We start from the raw sequence: 23,862 nt of genomic DNA, 5'->3' as shown, positions 1-23,862 counted from the left end.
CTGTGATGGGGCCTCCTTTTCGGTGTTGTGGCGCTGTAGGGAAACGACTACTGTACTGGATTTATTCTAAACAGAAAAATACAGGATAGATCAACAGGCAAAACACACACAGAACAAACTAAAATGGCTAATTAATAGAAGCCAATGAATAATTAAAACATTAAATAGTATGTCTAAAGTAATTAATAACACTTTTAATCAAATAACAGCATAATTCTACTCAAACACTATTTCGACTCCATGGACCTTTCACCGGCTGATCTGTCTTTTTAAACCAAACATTCCCCTTGAAACTAATTAGTGATTCTTCATTTACGTCCTCATTGTTCTTCAACCTCCTCTATCTTTTATAATGAATTTACCGGATATTAACATTTATAATTTTCCAGTGGCTATTTAGTTTACACCTAATGTTTGTTAGCAATTCATTACCCTCAACCACGCCTTTCTATGCTAATACACAGCCATTTGATTGTAAAGTAGGTATTTTGTTCATTCATTATCCCCAAGCCACAGTTATGGTTCAAAAGATAATTTGGACTTTGTTCTGCAGTTTGAAAATGAAAACATCCGATTTTCTCCCACTGATATTACCTACCTGCAGCGACAAAGGACTCAGAGTAATGTCTGTCTCCTCCCTAACAGCAACTCCTCCTCTCCTCTTTAGTTTACTTCATCATAACCTCTGCTTCTGTGTTGTGATTGATTATTATCAGACGTTTAAGGAGGTTTATGGTCTTCACACGCATCAAACTGTGCATCGTTGCTGTTCGTGGAGCTGAAATATCTCCACTCATTACTGCGTGTTGCAGAGAATAAACCGCGCTGCTGCAATGCAACACTGTGTCTGGTTTCGCACATGCTTATGGCAGGCAGAAGAAGAAGTAGTTCCTGCCTTGTCATGAGTGGTGGACGTCAGAGAAGGTGAGGACCCAAATGCAGGCAGTCAAGGCAGGAGGCAGAATTGGTGCAGGTGACAAGGTTTATTTCCCAAAACTCAAGACAGGGAACCACACACGGCAGGGATAAATCCAGTGAACAAAACCACACATGACCAGATAAGAGGATCTGACAAGGAGTGACTGAAAACCAGGGACATAAACACGGAAGGAGTAATGGGGAACAGGTGAAGTGGATGAGCAATCAGGCCAGGTGTTCTAATGAGGCAGAACAGAAACCACAGCAACACAAGAGGGAAAACCAAACATGACAAAACTGAAAACCTAAAGCAAGAACATAACAAAAACTGAACATGATAAAACCCCAAGAACTATAAACCAAGAGCAAGACCGAACTAAACATGACAAAAACCAAAATCCTAAACCATGATCAAACACACACCAAAACCCAGAAACCATGACATGCCTATCCTGAAAGTTTAAAAGTGTTGATATAGGAGGAATAGATATTTCAGTACTGATCCACACATTACTACTCATTAGTCTTCTCTGATAAGTACTTAGATCAAAGCGTAGGCCCGTTCTTACTTTTCTCCTTGTTCAAACAGATTAGTCCATGAATGAACACACATGGACTTCGCACTCATTCTAATGATAACACTGTGGCATGACTGACTCAGTAGATGCTGTGTGTTAATGAAGGCGTGGCCCGCAGATGGTGATATTATGCTCTGAGTTGTTGAGCATTTTGGTGCTTATGAAAGAGCTAAGCTGGTTCCAGCCCCTGGAAACGGATGAGGTCTGGTTAGGGACATTTCCAACCAGGGACACCTCAAATCAGGTATGGGGCACGTCCGATTAGGTGAATGGGACTATGGTGTGGGTTTTTGTGGGGGGTGGCCCCGTCTGACCAGGGGCACTTCATACCTGATATGGGGCACCACTGTTCAGGTGAATGAGACTACGGTGGGGTTCTTTGAGGGGGCAGTCCCATCTGACCAGAGGCACCTCACATCCTGATATGGGGTACCTCTATTTGGCTGAGCAGGACACTGAGATATGGTAGTGGTCCCGTCCTACCAGGGGGACCTCATACGCGATATGGGGCAGCATGCCGCATGGGCCCCCATCCCACTCAGGCTACCTCCATCCACTTTGTGGCACCACGACATACTTGGGTCCTGGATGGCTACCTGTCCTATATTGGGCACCTCCATGCATTTTGGGGCACCAAGGGCCATGGGCCCCAGGTCTGACTCAAGCTACCTCAATCCACTTTCGGTCACCATAGGGCATGTGCCGAACATCTGAATCGGGTATCTCCATCCACTTTGGGGCATCCACACCTGGGTTCAACATGGTCCGATATGGGGCACCTGGGTGAACTTTTCTTGTAAAGCCCCCTGTGAAGGTAGAAATGTCAAACCCATTTAATGGCATGTCCTGATGATCCAACTGTCAATATAGTGAATCCCAGAGTAATTAAATGCAACATGTATTTTGGACCAAGGTGTGAGGCTTTGTTTAGTTTTGCACGGGGGCTGGAGAAGCTCCCCTTTGGAGTACCCAGGTAGCCTACTATACATATATATGTATAGCGGTTTTATATATATATATATATATATATATATATATATATATATATATATATATATATATATTAGTGCTGGGTACGTTAATCACGTGTTAACGGAATGTTTAATTAACGCCGTTAATTTTTTTAATCGTGCGTTAAGTTTTTTTTTCTGCTGGCTTTGATGACAGAAACATGGCGTCCGTGTCTCTCTTCCCTGCTGCAGCGGTGCGTCTAATTAAATCAGGAGAGAGCGGGTTTATTAAAATGAAGAGACGTTTTCTGTCTGGAACTTAAGAAAGAAGAACCGACGTTTCTCTTTGTCTAAACCCATGCAGATGGCAGAACATTGTGATTTTTGGATGGGAAACTGCTCCCGAAAGACAATGAGAAGCTTTTTAATTACTTATTTATTTATTAAAAATAAAGGCAGCTTTAATTTTAACTTGATGTGAGCTTTCAGTAGTGGAGTCATTTGTTCGTGTTCATGGGGAGACATCATCTGTGTTTACATGTGTGTTCGGACTTGTGTACCTGGTTTTTATCTATTGTTGTATTTGTTGGTGATAGAAATGGTTTTACTGAGCTGGTAGCTGAGATTCTGGACTTTCTGTGGATACCACACATGTTTATAGTTACATCTACAGACCTGACGCTACACACGGAAACGAGATGTTAACCCTTAACTCCCGGTAGCGGAGGCTGCAGGTGCAGTCAAACAAAACATAAAAGTTTAGAGAATTTATAGGCCACAAATCTGGATAATGAAGCACTGAAGGTGCATGGATGGAAGTTATTGTGCATATTGTGAATATTTCTCTCTCCTCACCATCTAGAAGCTGTGAGATTCTCATCCTGCTTTCTGTCTGTTAACCTGATGCTAATATTCATCACATATTGTTCCATCTGTGTTTAGAAGGAAGCAGCTTCACAGCTTTAAATTCATCCTGCTGATTTTTTACCTTTTAGTTAGTAAATCCTGAACATTTCATCCTTCTTTCTCATGAATATTTGATTTTATAAATATATATGAAGAAATATTTAAACTGTTGCTGTTTAAAGAGAAAACTGAGTCCCAAAAAGCAAATGACTCAATGACACATACAGGGATCCTGGAATGCCTGAAGCTGTACAAGATAAACACTCTAAGAGCCTTCATTGCAAACTCAATGAAGCTGTGGCAGGCCATCCTTGGGGTCAACTTCAAGCCAACTGCACAAGTCTCCATCAAATGTGGCATATACCAAGGAGATGCTCTGTCCTTGCTGCCGTTTTGCATAGGCCTGAACAACCTCAGTCAATTAATCAACAAGTCTGCCATGGCTACTGACTCAGGAATGGGGCCATCATCAGTCACCTCCTCTACATGGATGACATCAAGCTGTACACTGAGAGTGAGCAAGACATTGACTAACTGATCCACACCACCGGGATCTACAGCAGGGACATCGGAATGTCATTTGGACTAGAGAAATGTGGCCGAATGGTAACAAAGAGAGGGAAAGTAGTCCATACAGAGGGCACTGTACTCCTAGAGGGCAGAATAGCAGATGTTGAGGTGAGCTACAAGTACCTTGGCATACCACAAGCAAATGGCAACCTCAAAGAAGCCACAGGGAAAGCTGCCACAGCCAAATATCTGCAACGAGTCAGGCAAGTGCTTAGAAGTCAGCTCAATGGCAAGAACAAGATTGGGGAAAATAACAGCTATGCCCTGCCAGTGATCAGATACCCTGCTGGAGTAATGAGCTGGTCAAAGGAGGAAGTTCAGACCACAGATGTTAAAACACAGAAGCTGTTCACCATGGAGGGTTCCACCCCAAATCCAGTGTCCAGAGGCTATACACTAAGCGTAAAGAGGGAGACCGAGATGAAGCATCCAAGCTCCAGGAATACATCAGGGAGATGACCCCAAGAGATGAGGCACTTAGTGAATGTCTCAGGCAGTGGTCACTGGAGGACAAGGAGTTGCAGAAATGATCATGGGAGGACAAGCCTCTGCATGGGATGTACCACCGACAGATAGCCAATGTGATGGATATGAACAAGTCCTACCAATGGCTAGAGAGGGCTGGACTGAAGGACAACACAAAGGTGCTATCATGGCAGCACAGGCGCATGCCTTGAGTACTGGCGACCGAGGCCCAGATCTACCATACCAAGCAGGACCCCAGGTGTAGGCTGTGCAAAGAGGCCCCTGAAACATCCCAGCACCTCACAGCAGGGAGCAAAATACTGGCAGGCAAACAATACATGGAACACCACAACCAAGTAGCCGGCATAGTGTCCAGAAACATCTCTGCAGAATATCTGACTGGAGACCATTACTGTTTCACTGTTATTACTATATTAGCAACTGTTCAACCACTTGTTACAAAACCTGGATTCTTCTTCTTATTGTCCACAGGATGAGAACAAAGAGTGCAACAAACCCCAACTTTTCTTTTTTTTTTGTGTGTGTGTGTGTAAACCTCAAAGGGTTAACCATGACTGTTACAACCCCGGCTCTGCTAGAGAAAAAGGCTGGCAACATTAATGAGAGGAAATGTTATCGTAAAGAAAAAAAGTTTATTAAACAATTACAAAAAGAGAGTAAAGGTAAGACACAATCTGAAATCAAAAAGGCAAATAAACTCAAATCCCAACAAAAGTGCTTTGGTATTAACAAATCAAATTTTAAAACCTGAAGCCATTCACAAAACCGAACACACAAACAAAGACCCAAAGCAGTCCACTTTAAGGCTGTCATCAAAAGTGATCACAAAATGGGTCACCCTAATTCAGCAGTTCTAATTCACAACACCAAGCCCAAAGACTTCTAACAGCAAGCTGCTCTAAACAATCACAGCTGCCTTGAATGATCGTCAGCAGCCTGCTTAAATAATGCAGCTCCAGGTGGACGTCAGACAATTAGGCCAATCACAGGCAGGTTATGACAGAGCCGACCAACGTGGATGGGTGATGGCACAGATAGCACAAGTTGCTGGAGTAATCCAGGCAGCCAGCCAATCACCTGGTTGCAACCAAACGCAGAAGGCCACAGACACAAGGCCAAAGCCTGGGGCCATAACAAAGACCGTTACAGAAACTGAACCACATCTTTTGTATTAACTTAACTGCAGCTAGCCAATGACTGGGCAACAAATACCACATCAAATATAACACACACAGGAACCAATCCTCCAGGGACCCACCCCACCACCACTGGGTCTGATGCCATCACAGCACTATGCCTTTCTTTCAACCAAAACACGACTCAGACACAAAGGAGAATGGCGGTCATCCAACAGTTTGTGTTCTTTCTTCTTGGTGGTGCTTTGTAATGCCATTTTATATGGAGATTTAATCAACCAAAAGAAAATCTGTTGCTCTAAACAAGGAGCCATTCCTGCTTTGTTTTTATGCAGGTCGCATGGGAACTGACTTTTTTTCCAACCATTCAGAAGATTGCAGTGTGTCAAGCTTCACCCATTTTGTGTTGGATCAGTTAGATTGGTACCTAAAAGGGTCCTTAAAAAGCAGGATGGATCAGGTTGGATATTAGGGTATCCTTCACCAGTTTTCACTTATGGAAATGTTAAAAAAAAAAAAAAAGGCATCCTGTCCTAAGCCGCACCTGCTCAGGTATTATTGGTCTACATATGGGCTAAAAGAATTACACATAATCACCTACCATAAAAAAACATTAAAGACAGACAATGGTGTGTATTTTCATCTGTTCAAAGTTTAGACCCTATTGTCCTCTAAACAAGATAGAATACTTTAATGCAAATATTTATGTTTAGAAATGATTTATTGGATGAAGGTGATCAATTACATCAGTGTTCGTGAATCATTGCTGCCGTGGTGTTATCCTCTGTCAGACGGGGGAGAAGGAGAGGTTAGAAATCTCACATTTCTCCTGTTTTATTGTAATTTACTCAGGCATACTAACAGACACCACATTTTTTACATTGGGAATATGTTTTGAGGTTCTTAGATGTCAGACACCAAGGACATCAAGATGAAACGTATATTGTCATTTACTTTGGGATATGACTTTTTAGATGTTTTTTTCAGAAAGTACGGCCATGGGTTAAGGGGTTAAAACATCAGAACATCTGCCTTCTGTCAAAATTAGACAAACAGTTGTTTGGCTTTCTTTAGTGAGGATGAGCTGTTTAGTTGTAGAACATGGATCTGTTGTGGCTCTTTGTCTGTGGAAGACCAAACTAGTTAGAACTGGCTCTAGAAACTGCCCTACCTGAACTGCAACCACTTTGCTTGAGAAATGGTAGTTGTGACATTTGATGACGTATGAAGTTCTGCAGAAGCGCAAACATGTGCATGGACGAATGTCATCATCAGGGCTGCTAATTTCATTCAACAGCCATCTGATCGACTGTGTTGGTGTACATTTGGACAGGGAGGCATTTGATAGATCACTTTGTACTTGTTTTCCCAAATGCAAGCATTTACAGTGAGTCTTCTTTGACGTATGACTTTCCTACTCTGATTCCCTGACATTTGTGTGTGCTTTGCTCTGTCCAGGTTGCAGGCCCTGAGGAAGGAGAAGTCTCGGGATGCGGCGAGGTCACGGCGAGGGAAAGAAAACTTTGAATTTTATGAACTAGCCAAGATGCTGCCATTGCCGGGAGCCATCACTAGCCAACTAGACAAGGCCTCAATCATCCGGCTCACAATCAGTTACCTGAAGATGAGGGACTTTGCCAACCAAGGAGACCCACCGTGGAACCTGCGCATTGAGGGACCTCCACCCAACACCTCAGTCAAAGGTAGGATTGACATGGAAACACTGGAGAGACAGACAGATACATGATATCTGTGTATCACTTAACAAGGAAAATATTTTACTAAGACCTGAATAAGTTCTGGTTTGTCAAAGAATAATTTCTTTTGTCGTTATATTGTTTTTTATAAAAAAGGAAAATAAACAGCATAATTCAAAACCTACAGGTGACATTTTTATTAAATTTAGCTTTTTCCTGATTGAATCCCTTCATGTTAGAAAGTCTATACCCTGATATTACTGAAATGTGATTGTTGTCAGTGCTTTTCTTCCCATCATGGGCTTTTTTCTCCATCATATAAAGCAAGATTGTTCCACAGAGGAACCAAGCAGCATCTTAATAAAATAACATTTCCAAACTAGATCCTAAAGTGCAGTTCAGTTTGAGCAGGACATCATCATTTAACCATCCTAATCTCATATTGCTTTAGCATTGACACTGGTGTGCCATTAATTTGGGAAAACCTTCATTTGATAAGATTTCAGTTGTTTAAACCATAACCTGATATTAACAAAGCTCACCAGTTCACCAGCAGCTCACCTGCTGACTTCTACACGGTGTCCATAACAAATACCAGCTTCCTGTCATTCAACTGATCTAACACATCTAACAATAAAAATGTTTAGTTATGGAGCCAACTCATCTAAACTGCCTTGTAACTCCCTGATTAATATTTCCTGACAGAAAAGATCTTTTTCATCAAAAACAGTGTCACTGATCAAGTTCAGGAAAAGTTTCAGTCAAAACAGAATTGTTTCTTTAGTATTTTCCCAAATGTTGCCGTTACATCATGTCCATGGAGCCAGCAGCAGTCCGGCTTCAGAGGAGGCAGAAGCTTCAACCAGCTACAAGATGGCTGGTGTGGGCGGGGCAGGGGGGTGGTGGCCTCGTGACCATGCAATATGATGACAAGATCTACTTTGCACTGATCTTTTTTACATTTTTGTTGAATTTTATATTGTCTACGTAATTTATATTTTCCTTTGGTCAAAGACTGAATAAAGTGAAGGGCTGCATGTTTGAAAGATTTCCTGTGGCATTCAGTCCACTTTCAGCGTGGTGAAGATAAATTTTGTCTTTCTGTCCAGCATTTGTCCTTTTATAAAGCAATTATGTAGAAAATTGATATAAACACAACCAAATCCAAAAAAAAAAAAGAAAAAGAAAAAAAAACGTGTCTTTGTGCAGAACTGATGTGAGCTTCCCACGGGTCACCACCAAGATGAGAAGGGGATTTTTTTCTGTAGTTGATCTAAAACTCCTGAAGGGCTTCTTCTACCGAACCATCCAAGACGTCATTCCAACACACCTCGTCTAGCTGGTTCCATTATTATCCATTATTAGGCTGTGCGTCACACCTGTGGAGAAAATAAGGGAGTGAAACCTCTCCAGGAAAAGTTTAAGTGGCTTTGTATCCACTTTAGGTGCAAAATCCATCTGAGAAAATCAGGAAGGAGAAACATTTTCTCAGTTTTGCAAAAACACGAAGTCATGGTGCCTTCCAGGTGTTCTCGTAGTTCCAAGCGTTCGAGTAGGTGACGTTGTTACCAGGTAACTCCAGCCTTTCTGTGCTGCAGCTCCCTCCCTCTCCCTCTCTTGTTGCTCGGCATCTGCCTCAGATTTGTTTACATCGGATTTGCTTTGCATTTCACTCCCCACACTCACTTGTTATCCACTCAGAATAAAAACAAAATCCAGACAATTTTGAAATTCCGGCTCGATGCATTTTTCACCACTCAAAGAGAGAACATGTCCGGATTAAAGAAGATATGAATATGAATGTTTCAGATCAAACAAATTTAAATATTAGTCAATGACAAACATGCCACATCATCTCAATGGGATTCAGGTCAGGACTTTGACTAGGCCACTCCAAAGTCTTCATTTTGTTTTTCTTCAGCCAATCAGAGGTGGACCTGCTGGTGTGTTTTGGATCATTGTCCTGATGCAGAACTCAAGTTCATTTCAGCTTGACGTCACAAACAGATGGCCAGAAATTCTCCTTCAGGATTGATTGGTAGAGCACAGAATTCATCTTTCCATTTATCACATCAAGTTCTCCAGGGCCTGATGCAACAAAACAGCCCCAGACCATCACACTACCACCACCATATTTTACTGTTGGTATGATGCTGTTTTTCTGAAAAAAAAAACAAAAGAAAACATGATACTTTTACGCCATATGTAATGGGACACACACCTTCCGCAAAACCCATCATGTTGCCTCTTAATGTCTTTCTGAGAATGAACAATATCGTGATCTCTTCCACCATCCCCAAGGTTACTACTGACTTAAACTAATGTCTGAAACCTGAAGTGAACTTCATGGGATCATAAGGGCAGTGAGATTTAATGTTTGAAACAGACCGACCTATTCACCTACATACAGGGAGTATCAATGAGCCTTTTAGTCTTCTTTAGTTCTTGTTATAGTAAATAAAAGCATTTAAAACATTATTTCTTAGCTAATTTTCTTCTGTTTTTACCTTCCTATCCAGCCCTGTTACTGTAAAGTAAATCAGACAGCAGCTTTCATTTAGCTTCCATAAACACTCAGTGTTTGCATCTTCAAAGCAACCTTTTCTTCTTAATGAAACATGCAAACAGAGACATAACGGTGTTACGCATGCAGCACAGCAGCAACTGTCTGGCCCTTTAAACTGCTATCAAACAACGGTGAAAAGCTGCAGAAACACAGGCAGCTAGTTTTAACACAAAGTGATTTTCCTTGAAGGGAACATTAAGCTTTGATGAATTTGTGCCTGGAGTACCAAAGTATACACAGCACTTGTGAGTCTGAGAGGAATTTGCCTTTGAAATTGGCCCTTTGTGCGACGCACTTAGAAGAGAAGAGGGGTATTTGCTCTTAAAGGACTTTTAAGCTTGTAGGAATGACCCAAAGATGAAAGCAAACTGCCTGATTTTTTTCTCTTTCTGGTGCAGTGTGTGTGTGTGTGTGTGTGTGTGTGTGTGTGTGTGTGTGTGTGTGTGCCAAGGCGTGATACATACATGTCATAGAACAAGACTGAAGTCTGTGTTTAAAGTAATGTTTGTGTGTGAATTTGCAGTAAAATGTGTGTCTGTGTGTGTATGAAAGATATGTACAGGTATTTCTACACATCTCTAATGTGTGTGGGCACATGCACTCCACTCTAGGACCAGATGGCTTCATTGTCATCAGCACTTTGAAGAGGCACATGCATTTTAATGAACAGAACAGAAAAGCAAACACTAAAAGAGTGTGTTGTGTGTATGTTGGATTGATGTTGGATTTGTAGCATAGAATTTGCTGCAATGCACATTTCCTGTAATGCCATTCTACATCTTTATATTATTTAAGACATTAAGTCACATCGATGTTCCCTAAACATACATCTTATTGTTACTGAAATTCATGACGAACTGGGATAAAGTGAGTTAAGGAACTCCCCGAACCCCTTTTTTCCTCTAGAACTGCCTTAATTCTTGGTGTCATAGATTCAACAGGGAAAACATTCTCCAGAGGTTTTGTTCCATATTAACATGACAGCATCACACAGTTGCTGTAGGTTTGTCAGCTGCATCCATGATGAGAATCTCCCGTTCCACCACATCCCAAAGCTGCTCTATTGGACTGAGATCTGGTGGCTGTCTGGTGGAGTCCAGTGAACTCATCGTCATGACACATGACATGCAGACGCAGGTGAGCACACTCCCACCAGCGGGCAAAGAGCGTGTGTCAGTAAATATATATAGCGTAAGTAACCAATAATAACCAGTCTTCACAAACTTACCTACCTTTGCCTTCATCTACAGCTATTTATCAACATCTCTGCTCTCTGAGAGGTCCAGTATCAGTCTAATATCAATATAGCATCGGTCTAGTATCAGTATACCATCGGTCTAGTATCGGTTTAGCATCGGTCCAGCATTGGTCTGGTATAGTAACGATATAGTATCAGTCCAACATCAGTCCATCATCAGTCCAGCATTAGTCTAGCTTCAGTTCAACATTAGTCTAGCATTGTTCTAGCATTGTTCTAGCATTGTTCTAGCATCATTCTAGTGTCAGTTTGGCATCATTCTAGCGTCAGTCCAACATTGTTCTAGCGTCAGTCTGGCATCATTCTAACATCAGACTAACATCATTCTAGCGTCAGTCTAGCATCATTCTAGCATCAGACTAACATCGTTCTAGCGTCAGTCTAGCATCATTCTAGCGTCAGTCTAGCATCATTCTAGCGTCAGTCTGGCATAGTTCTAGTATCGATCTAGCATAGTTCTAGCATCGATCTAGCATCATTCTAGCTTTGAGCTAGCATCGTTCTAGCGTCAGTCTAGCATTGTTCTAGCGTCAGTCTAGTATAGTTTTAGCATCGTTCTAGCTTCGAGCTAGCATTGTTCTAGCTTCGAGCTAGCATCGTTCTAGCGTCAGTCTAGCATTGTTCTAGCGTCAGTCTAGTATAGTTTTAGCATCGTTCTAGCGTCAGTCTAGCATTGTTCTAGCGTCAGTCTAGTATAGTTTTAGCATCGTTCTAGCGTCAGTCTAGCATTGTTCTAGCGTCAGTCTAGTATAGTTTTAGCATCGTTCTAGCGTCAGTTTTGTTGTTTTCCTTCACATACTGAATGCTAGATCTTCTAAATCTTTGTTTTTGTAACATTTGCTGGTATATTTGTGCTTTGTGCTTAATTTATCTTTAAACAAATCCCTTATTTTTTTTATTTATTTGTCTTCAAACATTCCGTGTCTGAAATAGACCTAAAGTGTCCTTCTGACTGACTGAATGATCCCAGCTGGCATACCGTCATACACAACTACACACCAGATAACCTGATTAACGGGGTGGTGGGTTGGGTAGCTGTTTGTGCCAGTAAAGGTCAAATGAAAGACATTTAACATTTAACATATTTACATCTTTAAAACATTAATTATGTTTACCACGCTACATGATCATGAGAGAATGAAAATGTTGGAAAATGTAAAAAATGTATCTTTGCTTGGGCTGAAGAAGAGCTTTAATCACCGTCCTGCTCAACCTGCCGACAATAGATGAAGTCAAGATCTTCTCAGTATGAAACAAACTGGACTGCTTTCACCTTGGCCCACTCAAACACACACGCTCCCTCTCACTGCATACATACACACAGAGGCAAACACAAGCATGTAGAAAGTGTGATTGTATGTGTGTGTGTTTTTGCAATGTGTGTGTTCAGGTTGTCTCCTTTATCCTTCTTATTGACTGACACTAATGAATGAACATCCTCCCCCAGAAGATTGCGTGTGCGCCTCTGTGTCTATGTGACTTTTTACTTTGTAATTGTTTTGTGTTTGTGTGTGTGTGTGTAGGTGTTTGCTTCACAGTGTTCAGTACAGCAGAGAGTTATTGATTTTGGCCTCTATGTAGGTGCTCTGCATCAGTTCAGGTAATGAAGACGCGCATGTGTGTGTGTGTGTGTGTGTGTGTGTGTGTGTGTGTGTGCGCGTGCGTGTGTGTTTGTTACTTATGCTGATGACTCCATACTCTTTCTGTTCATGCCACTGAAACATCCTTATTCATTCTCTATTTGTGTTTACGCACCTCCTTCATGTTTGTTTGTTTTTGCTCTTTCTTTTCTCTGATGTCTCTTTTCTCCTCTTCTTGTTCTTTTCACCATTCAAGATGAAGTTATTTATCTGTTTTATCTATCTTTCTGTATCAATTATTTATTTTTTATTTATTTATTTCCTGGGGGGTCATGTTTAGAAAGGTTAGATGTGATATAGGATATCATTGTAACAGACCATCTTGCTCTTTAATATTTGGATTTTTTAGCTGGATGTATGTCCCTTCAGGGTTACCATAGGAAAGGCAGACTGTTTTTGCCCATTTTTGTGGGATTTATAGTCTTTTGTGATCAATAAAGCTGTGAAGCAGACATTCAAAGGCATACCTGGTATTTGTGTATTTTGCAAACTGTTCAGTTCAGCTAACCCATTAGGCTCGATTATACCGTTATTAGTATTCACTCCTTTTAAAATAAAATGTAATGTAACAAAAACAATCCATCTTCCATGTGGTATAAAATCATAAATTCCAATGCATAGCTAAAACATGACCACAAGTTAGTTATTTTATTGCATTAACTTATGTTTTAGTTATTAGTCAGTTTATGTTAATGCATTGTGATGAATATTTTAGATTTAGTATAATTTCTTGCATAACTTATAATTTATTATTTGAAAAAAAATCATTTTCAAAGTGATTTTTTAAAATTATTTGAACAATATATTTTTAATGATTAAAAATAATTAATTTATTAATTAAATTAAAAATGTTATTTGAAAAAGTGAAATATATATTAATAATAAAATTAAATTATTCATTATTTCAATTTTTTATTTTTAAATTCTAAATATTTCGATATAAAATCATTTATAATAATCATTTAATGGATTAACAACGGTAACAGAGTAGCACTAAACTTTGAGCAGATGTGTAACATTATATTACTTACGAAATACAAACTATATCCAATAAAAAAAACATTTTTAAATGCATAAAAATAGAAGAAGAAGAATGAAGCAACAAATTTTGGTCAAAAACAAACAGAAAAAAATCCCTATAAGGAAACACTTGATACGGCAGATTTATATTCTAGTACTAAACAAGAGGTTCGACTGGGTTGGAGAAGGAAAGAAAAAAGCATTTTTCATCAGAAAAACAGTAAAATTACTTGAACAAATAACAAAACTGCAAAAAGTTCTTTGGGAGCTAGACAATTCCATGTCCAACATTAGGTCCGTAGCTGCAAATGAATCTCACGTCCGGAGGTTCCACTCCAGCTTTTTACTAGATAAACTCCTACAACACAAAACAACAATCACTGACATTCACTTTACAAACATGTCAGTGACATGGATGTGCACACCAATCCACCAATTTATTTTAGTGAAGATTATAAATTATTCAAAATGGCTCCATTTATAAGTCTTTCAAAAATAATTATCATTATCATAAGAACACCCCTTCACATGGTACATGCCCCCAACTCTAAACAGGCATTTGGACGCTCTCCATTCTGGATTATATACTCATTAGCAGGCATGGGCTACACCACGACACAAAGTCAGTTTCTGAGAGGAGGTGCAGGTAGATGAATGAATTTATCTACCTGCTTTCCATTTTGTTAATTAATTTTTCCTAAACTTTAAGTAGAGCTGATTTTGTGTCTGTGCTCTGCTACCACACCTCATTTCCTCTTTTTCTTCCTCCATTCTAGTTCTAAAAGTGTCAGCAGTGAAACTCCCAACATATCCTGATGAAAGCAGTGCAGGAAGAAGCCTTCAGTCTGGTGTGACACTTCACTGTCTGCACAATGTGGCAGAATAATGTTGTAAAGCGGTGTTTTCACACCAGACCATCCCAGTGGTGCCGATGCCTAAACTTTACTAAATAACCTGTGACACAGAAAATTTGTCCAAATGTGAACAGCAATGAAAAGAAAGTGGGAAAGAAGAAAGTTGGGTGACTGTCTTCTACCCTCCCATTGGGCCGTAAATAAAGACTTTGAGCATGACGCTGCAGCATCTGCTGTCAGACTCACACTGCAGAGGAAACATGCTGAAGCAAACCTCTCAGGCAGGTGCGGCAGGTTTGCTGAGAAACCTGGAATATGTGAGGAGGACAGGTTCTCTGTCTTATTTTGTCTTTTTTTCAGTGCTCTTACTTTAGCCATCTTCTAACTTCATCTTTGTGTCCAGCCGGATTTTTCCTTTATTGTTATGTGATATTAACTTTGACATTTTTCTCCTTTCGTTTCCTTTCTTGTGTTTTTAACTTCTCACATCTTGTTTTTTGCTTGTTTCTTTTATTCCATGTTTTCTTTTCTTTTCCTCTGACTTACCAAACTCCTCCACTTCTTTTTCCTCTTTTCCTCTTCATCTTTTTTATCATTAGCCTACTCTTGTCTCCCCTGGTCTCCCCTCCCTTTGTCACATTTTCCTTCCTTCCTCATCAGGCCCTCCCTGTCCTGTCATTTCCCATCTGTCCTCGGCCGCTCATCTTTCTCTTAAATTTTGCCGTTAATTTTCTCAACTTGCTCATTTTGTCCACCTCCTTTCATCGTCTTCTCATTCCTCCTTCCCCATTTTGTCTGACTTCCCCTTTTTATTTTTCTTCATTGTCATTGTCTCCTCATACTTCTCTCTTTCCCTCCATTTGTGCTCCTGTAATCCTCTCTTTTCTCTTCCCCTCCTCCACTTCTTCACCCTCCTCCCTCCATTGACCTTTGCAGTAATTGACCCATCAGTTGCTCTTCTACAGTTTAGCGTTGGAGTTTTTGACACCCTGTCAGAGAATCTCCACATCTGCTACAGGTCTCCACACAAACAACCGTGACCTTTGAAACATCCTGACACCCAGCCTGCATGTGCGCACGTGTGTGTGTGTGTGTGTGTTTACTACTGACCACTCACCATTTGAAACTGTGACTAAATGTTGGTCAGTGGTGAATTTATGACTGTGTTTGCGGTAACATGTCTGCATACGGTGTGTGTGTGTGTGTCCAACAATATGTATAATTTTCAGCTTGTGTCTGTCTGACAGTCTGTTGCATCAGTGGGTGTGTGTGTGTGCATGTGTGTGCCCTCTCCGACACCTGGCTCTTCATTATACATGCAGAGGGTAGCAGACACCAAAATGCCACACTTCATGAGCCAGTCTAAATTCAAGGCACACAAACACTTACACAACATACACCACACACACAGCCAAGGAACAAAAACAAACCTAATTTTCACATCTCACAAATACACACATGAACATACACGTGTGAAAGGAGAAGCTGAGCACATATATGTTGCAAACATGCTTGCGCACATACATACACAAAACCATTCATTCACACAAACTATTTCTATCCTGAAGAAATATTTATTTATTATTACAATGAATATCATCACTTTTTCATCTAAACTAAGTGTGAAACTCATTTTCAGGGGCCACATTAGGAGCAATTTGATTTCAAATGGACCAGATCAGTGAAATAATGTGAAATAACCTAAAACGAATGAAAACTCCTAATGGTTCCCTTTGTTTAATTGCAGTCATGTACAGGTACATTAGGAAGCTGTTATAATGTACAGTTGTCTTGGGGTGGTGTGCCATGGATCTGGGCTCTCCCGCTATTCTCCTTCCACTCCTGTCCTTCCCCCTGGGTGTGTGGTGGGAGGGTGCCTTCTGGGGTTGGTGGTGGCTCGTTGGCTGCGGTCGCTGCATGGCCCAGTCGTGGGGGGCGGCTGCCCCTGGCCTGTCTTGCCCTGGGGGGACTCCTGGGGAACAAGGGTACCCAAGCTTGGGTTCATGCTCCGGGGTTGCTGCTGATGGCCTGGGTCTCTGGGCTGCCCTGGTCTGCCTCTAGCCTCCATAGAGGATTGGTAGCATTAGCACGATCTCACTCGCCACTCTTCATCACTGAGTTGTCCAGTGGGTTTATACTCTAAGAGATCGTTTTTTTTTTTTGTTTTTTTTTACTGTGAGTTCTGGTATCTGGTTGTTAATGTGCCACTTTTGTGATATGTCTTTTTGATTTGGTTGGTTTGGTTTGATTATTTAAGAGCTCCTAATGACTAGCAGCTCTGTTTCCAGTAAAAGTTGTAGGAAATTTTCTGGTGTGTTCATGTACAGGTGTAACACTTTGTTGTCTGGTGATGGTGTGGATTGAAGGGTCGTTGCCTTCTGTCTGTGGTGTTTTTGTCTCCTTTCTTCTTTCTGCTTTCGCTTTTGCTTCTTTTTGCTGTCTTTCTTCTTTCTCTGTTCCCTCCGGTCAGGTCCAGCAACATTACATAGATTCCATAATTCAATTCAGCAACAAATAAATTAATTAATTAATCAGATTATCAAGAAGAGGCTTATACCCATAAACCTCCCCTTGACAGAGCAAATTTGTTTAGCCTGATACAGCAACAAGATTATCATTTTGCTGCTATGATGCTGGACAGGACAGGTTAAAAAAGTGCCTCTAGTGTTAAGTCAATGATAGTATCCACTACAGGGGCAGTGGTTATTTCCCTTCATGGGGTCACAAAGGGAAAGAGCTCAGATTCACTCATTTGAGCACACATGCACTAAAGGTGGAGCAAGCGACAGAGGCGACAGAATTTTCTAATTTTGGGGCCTCATACACAGGCTATGAGGACACATGACTGCTGGAAAACCTTTAGAAAGTGAATTTTGCATAATATGGGACCTTTAAGGAAAAAGTTAGTGCAGTCTGTTGGTAGCAATTCTCTCTAGTCCAGGTTGAGAATCTGGAAGTGGAGTCAGAGCAAATCTTTATTTACACCAAATTGAGAACCATAAACAGAATAACCTCTGTAGGAGATGCTTCAAAATGTTTGGCTGTGCATGTTCTTAGAAGTGTGTTTCTGTCTGTGTGTGTTCAGTTTCCAGTTAGGATGACATACAATCAGACTGACACTTTGCAGAAAATCAACCTCCTGCTCAGTCAGACTGTTAACGCTGAGTGGAAAAAAGAGAAGCACCAGAAGAAAGAGGCTGTGCAGAAAAATGAGAGGGATAAAGACGAGCCAGACGAGAAAGAGAGAAAAATAAACGAGACAGTCAATTAGAGAGACAGAGGCTATCAGTGAGGCTGAGAGACAGAGGCAGAGAGGGAGAGCAGCGGGAGTCTTGTCTCGTTATGATCCATCTCGTCTCTTTGTAGCAGCTGACGTTTTTATGATGCGGCCTGCTGGCTTGGCTAATGGCTTCCTCCATTATACTGAGGGAACACAGTGACCCCCACACCCAGATAAACACTGCGCTCACATCAGACCCCTCCTACCTCCCCAACCCAGCCTGCAGGCTGCAATCTGACAGTGATTCAGCGCTGTCACACTCAACAGTGCTGGGCTGCATCCTTGGGGCAGAGGGTCTACAGACAGCAGCCTACTTTCTGATGTTTTCTGCAACCCCCCTCCTCAGAGGCTCTACTGAGAAAGTGGACATGTGAAGAGATCTGGACGTGTTTCTGTGCTATAGCATGTAAATACTGTGAAATAATTGGTAAAAGTTGAACAGTGCTGCTGACTGCAGGTCGAAGGTACAGAGTGACCCTTGTGTGGAGAAAAGAACTATTATTATGATAATTAAATTAAACATAGAACTGACTGAGATGAGTATTTTTCTGCAATACGGACTATAAATGAGAAGAACATTAGAGTATCATTGGCAGTTATTTATAAGCAGTTAACTATAAGAGTGATGGTTTTTAGGAAGTCGTTGACAAAAAGTAAAAATTATAAAATGTTATATGTTTTTTTATGCTTAAAAGCATGCTAAAGCTGCATGATAACAGCTATGACCATGTACAGAGAAATATATTGAAAAGTATACATATATATATATATATATATATATATATATATATATATATATAAGTATACTAAAAACATCACTCTTATAGTTCCTTAACATTCTCAGTATTAACTTGATAAACTTAAAATTAGAGGCATTGCATAGGTCCTTGTGCTCCCATGTTTAGCTCTAAATAGTTCAGAGGGCAAAGAAACTAATCTAGAAAGAAAAAAGAAGCTGTCTAGAGCATGTGTGGTGCAAAGGTGTGCTGATGTGTGGTTGATGCTGTAGGCTCATAGAAGACTGGGTTGCATTAAGAACTTTAAACCCTGGTTACTGTAGGCTGCATACAAACCAGCGTTGGACTGTTTTGTTGTCACTAGGCTCTTTCCGACTGTAGGAACCTTTTGCAGTTCCTATAACCTTTTCAGGAACCAGGCCGTTTTTTCGCGCATTCCGACATATAGGAACTGGTCCCTAGTTCCTATAACCATTTTAGCTCCTGCTCCGAGGCAGGGTCTGAGCGGGGTTCTATAGGAACCCTCATGACGTAGGTGTTTCGTGTCTAGTAGCTCCGCCCCTTGCCAGATTTCCGCATTTTGTGTCCCCGCCACATTTAAAAAACACGGTTGCACATATGGACAAAAACAACAACAAGCAAGCAATAAATGGACCGACGAGGAGGTCGAAGCTCTTCTGACCGTCTACGCCACAGAGGATTTTCAGAGAGGTTTTGATATAAAAATATTCCTGACGATCAGCTCTCAGTCAGAGAACGCGGGATAACGCGAAGCAGCGCACGTAGAAAACTCACACAAGACTACAAATAAATTAAGAACCACGACAACTGGAGCGGGACGAACCGAACAAACAGTAAATTGGACAGCTTGTACCACCGACATGTTTACTCGGGCAACGCCGCAGCAAATGACTCCTGCGTGCGGCAGGAAAAGCCAGTGTGATATGCAGCATATACACACACATGTACATAGTTATTTTTGCTCTGCTGTATTCACTATAAAAAAATAAATGACTTTGTAAAGAGTCTGAAGTTTTCAGTTTGTGTCTGTTAGATGTGCTTTGGCCACATCTATAAAATATTAGCTAATAAAAATATTGAGTATTATTAACTTATCACAGCTATGAAATATTAAATAATCCATCTTTGGTCGCTACATTTTAAGTCTTATCCTGGGTGTAAATTACATTAATTTATCAACTTTATAATATGCTCCATATCACAGAACGAAGTTTATCATGTTTAACCAAGATCTGACACAAATTACACACCTGTAAACATTTCACCACCCTTTTTATATTTTTACCTTCATATACTCTAAATCTGTGTGACTATGTCCTCATAATTCTAAACCATAACTCAGTCACAACCAACCCTCCACTGACGGATTACTCCTCCACCTTTCTACTGATGATTCCATAAAACACACAAAGCTTAAAGCAGATGATGAGATCTTTATTTTACACGTTTAACACAAAAAAAAAAAAGAAAAAAAATGAAATGAAATGATGCATTTTCTATGGAACATTTTCTCTTTAAATGTGTACATCATGTATACATGTATGTTCTATCTGTGGAACTTCCACAACATGATGCTTATTATGAAGAGGTGTCTTGTGATTAGCTGGAAGGCAGGAGGTGAAGCATCCAGGCTGTTCTCCATCTCCTTCAGTATCTGCAGCAGGTGGTTGTGTCCATCCTCTCCAGTGCAGCTTCAGGCGGCCACAGATGTATTGAAATGTCTCCCTGGACATACAGAAATTCTCTATCTACTGCTCATCGGTAAAACTGAGAACAACCTTTTCCCACTAGTTATCAGCTTTGCTCCGGACCAGGCGGACGGTGAGGAGTTCAATGAGCTGCAGCAACGTCTGAAACAGAACACGAGTTACAATAAACCCGCCGTCTGAAATATTTACTCATAAGACACGTATACAATCGGCTCATGTTTAACAAGTTAAACTTACACGTCGTCTCCTTTGTCTGTGGCGGATCTCCTGCCGCTGGATTCTTCATCTTCTGACTTTCAGGAGCCTTCCAGCCTCGACGTGAGACGCCTGGTTGTATCGTCCATCAGTAACATCTCCATCAAGCAGAGCATGAACACTACGATCTCTTTCTTCTCCATATTAGCTTGCCATGTTGTGTTGTTTTGTTTTTAGCGGGTTTTGTTTTGTTGTTATGTGGCGCTAAAGTCACATGCCACTGTCGCAGACGTATGCGTCACATTGGTCCTGCTACCGCCCCCAACTCATGTGCGAATGCAGCATGAAACAGTTCCCCTGGAGAAGAGCCGTTCTTAGAACTAGGACAGTTATTAGAACTGCGTTCTTAGAACTTCTCTGTCGGAATGCGCCTATAGTTACAGTTTTTGATGATCGGCTCTCTGCTTAGGGCAAGTTGTGTGATTCGTTTAGAGCAAAGCCCAATGTTCGACCTTTATTAAAAATTGTGGTCAACCATGGTGTGACAGCCATTGTGTCCTGTTGTTAGACAGTCCTCCTTGGATCAGGAAGCTGGTCCGGGGCTTGGTCCGGTTGGTGGTGGCCAGGAGTGGTCTTGAGGGGTGGAGAAGTCCTGAATGGTTATGGGGTTAGGGTTATGTTATTTGCACCATTCTTGCTGGAGGGCTGCTATAAGGTTTCACTGATAGGACACATCACCAGTTGCGTACCTCAGCATCACAGGGTGTTTCATCTATTTATCACCTTCTGCTGAGGCCGGCCCAGCACATGTTGATCAATCCTGGGTGTGTGTCCCACAGTTAGTTGTTTGCCGTAGCAGCCAAGATGGTGTTACTCTGCTTCAGCCACAGCCAGTGGCTTGTCCTCTCAGCAGTATTGGCCAGCTCTTTGATGGCTTGTCTGTGAGCCTGTCCCCTGACTTCAACCTAACTAAGGAACTTTGCTGTTGTGTTCCCTATGAAACCCTACACTAGGGGCCCATTTCTGTAAAGTCCAACACTGCCAAGGTATTTGGGAAGTCTGAGCCACTTCCTCACATGAGTGTTCACTCGTGTTTCGAGTCCATTAGCATGGCTAATCAAGACCTCGTACGTGGTCAATAACCTCAAGAGTCTGGGTAGCAGTCCAAACTGGTAACACCAGAGCTTCAGTTTCCCCAGTAGTGCAGTGTTGTCGATTTGCTTAAGGCCGTTAGCAGTTATTCAGTCGTAGTCACTGAAGTTGCTGGGTGTCTCTGAGGTCTGAGTTATGCCATTGTCTGAGGGTCTTAATAGGCTTCTCTAGGACTGTTCGAATTGGCTGATTGTTGATGTAGAACCTCTTGCCTGTCAGTTGGCCTTTGACGATGGAGATGCTGCATTACTTGCCTGCCTTGAATTAAATTCTTGCCCATTAAATGTTTTCTCCGAGTTTCTGAAGTTCTTGTCTTGTGCATGGCTTTGTTGCTGTGATTATGGTCTGATTGGCAGAAGCCACAGGCCACTTTTGGTCCACATGCCTCCCACTACCCACCAAGATGCCCGAATGATTAGCTCCATCACCATGATGAATATCAAAGGAGAGATTGTGCAGCCTGCCACAATGCCAGTCTCCAGATTCTGCCAGGCAGTGGCGCCGTTTTCAGATGTTACACGGAACTGGATATCCTGGAAGTAGCTCTTGAGCAAATTTATTATATGGTCTGGTACGCTGAAGTAGTTGAGGCTGCCCACAAGGTCTTGTGGGGGACTAAGCTGAATGTGTTGGCAAGATCTAAGAAAACCACCTGCAAGTCTCTCATTTTTGGCAGTTTGTATTTGTTCCGGATGATGTTGGCATGCTCCAGACACCCTGAGAAACCCTGGATCCCAGCCTTTTGCACTGACATATCGATAAAGTTATTCATTAGCAAGAATTACGAGAGCCTTTGTGGAAGGACACTGAAGAAGCTCTTTCCCTCTACATTCAGCAGGCTGATCTTGGGAAACTGGCTGATGGATGAAGAGTCCTTCTCTTTGGGAATCAGGATATCTCCGGCTCCTCACTACGCTTTCAGTATCACTCCCTTCTGACAGACCACATTCATCAGTTTCCTAAGGTATTTAACCCATTAAGGGTTAAGAATAATGGTAAGAAAAGTCAATTTTTTTTAAATTTGAGGTCTTTATTTGGCCCTGTAACAAAATATCTACTATTTATTACGTGATATATTAAAAGTATTATAATATGGTTTTCTGCTTCTGGATATCTATTAGGGGACAAGTATCAGATTGTGTTCAACAGGATTTTGAGCAAAGTTTATACCATAAATTGAAGCAAAATGTCTCAGAAACTTTATGTGACAAATATGTCATGTCGGGCTCTTATGGGTTAAGGAGGTATTCTTATAAAGCTTATATGGGATACCACTCGGCCTAGGTATGCTGATTTGCCTGCTTCTCAGCCTTCTCTACTTCACTCCATGTGGGGAGACTCACATTCATTTGGTGTTCAGGTGCATGAACTGGTTGTATGTCCTTTAGGATGGTGACTGGTTGGTAGAAGGAAGCCAGAGTAGGCCCCAGCTGAGGTTTGAACCAAGGTTTGCTAAGGTTGCCTTTGAGAAAAAATTAATGGTAACAGCGTCCATCAGAGGGCAGTGCAGAGTTCAAAGTTCACCTCCGAGTTCTGACGTCAGTTTCAGATAACAGTAAACACGGTGACGATGGAGGAGATCATGATGATGTTCATTCTCAGAAAGAGAAACAGTGGCAGCACATTAGACAAAGGGGGTCTGTGGTTCGTGGCATCTTCTTTGCACCTTTTGCGGATCACATATTTGTTATACTGCTCAACACTGCCCCCATGGATTCCAGTGGTACTACTCTATTTGCTCTGTCAGGCTATGTATCTACAGGGGTCCCGAAAACAGACCTAATTACACATGTAAAGGATGCAGGAGACGGATGGTAGGTTCCTCATCCATCTTTACCAAAGGGCATAAATGGGCCTTTAGTCTGTCTGTAATAACACCAGTTCCAGCTGTTAAATTCAGATTTGCTGCCATTTAATGGCATAATTGTGTTCCCACTGGTATCTGACACATCACATCACAACTCCCCTCCTAAAGTAAAGCACAATGGGGGTGAAGCAAAGCCTGTGAAACACAGAGAACTTGCTATTTGGGTTTCACGTTGAATGATAGTTGTCATTTTCTTCTGAAATGCCCCCTATGCAGCTGTAATCACTTCAGCCTTTTAGCCCTAGATCTCATCTCAAAGCTAAAAAGAAACACACCAGGCAGCTGCTTCTTCTCAGTATAATAGACTTGTCAAATGCTGCTT

At 41.4% G+C, this 23,862-nt stretch overlaps 1 protein-coding gene across 3 annotated transcripts in view; it reads left to right on the top strand.

The window, feature by feature from the left end:
* The window catches only part of LOC121630907 (neuronal PAS domain-containing protein 3), a 378,679-nt gene that overhangs the window by 157,661 nt on the left and 197,156 nt on the right, over window positions 1–23,862 (top strand). For all 3 annotated transcript variants that reach the window (XM_041971452.1, XM_041971453.1, XM_041971454.1), the window contains exon 3: window positions 7,003–7,247. In XM_041971452.1, the coding sequence (XP_041827386.1) occupies window positions 7,003–7,247 (245 nt within the window). The remainder of the gene's footprint in view (window positions 1–7,002; window positions 7,248–23,862) is intronic.

Source organism: Melanotaenia boesemani, chromosome 20 (assembly GCF_017639745.1).
Source record: "Melanotaenia boesemani isolate fMelBoe1 chromosome 20, fMelBoe1.pri, whole genome shotgun sequence".
Lineage (NCBI taxonomy): Eukaryota > Metazoa > Chordata > Actinopteri > Atheriniformes > Melanotaeniidae > Melanotaenia > Melanotaenia boesemani.
This window is presented reverse-complemented; position numbering and strand designations above follow the sequence as displayed.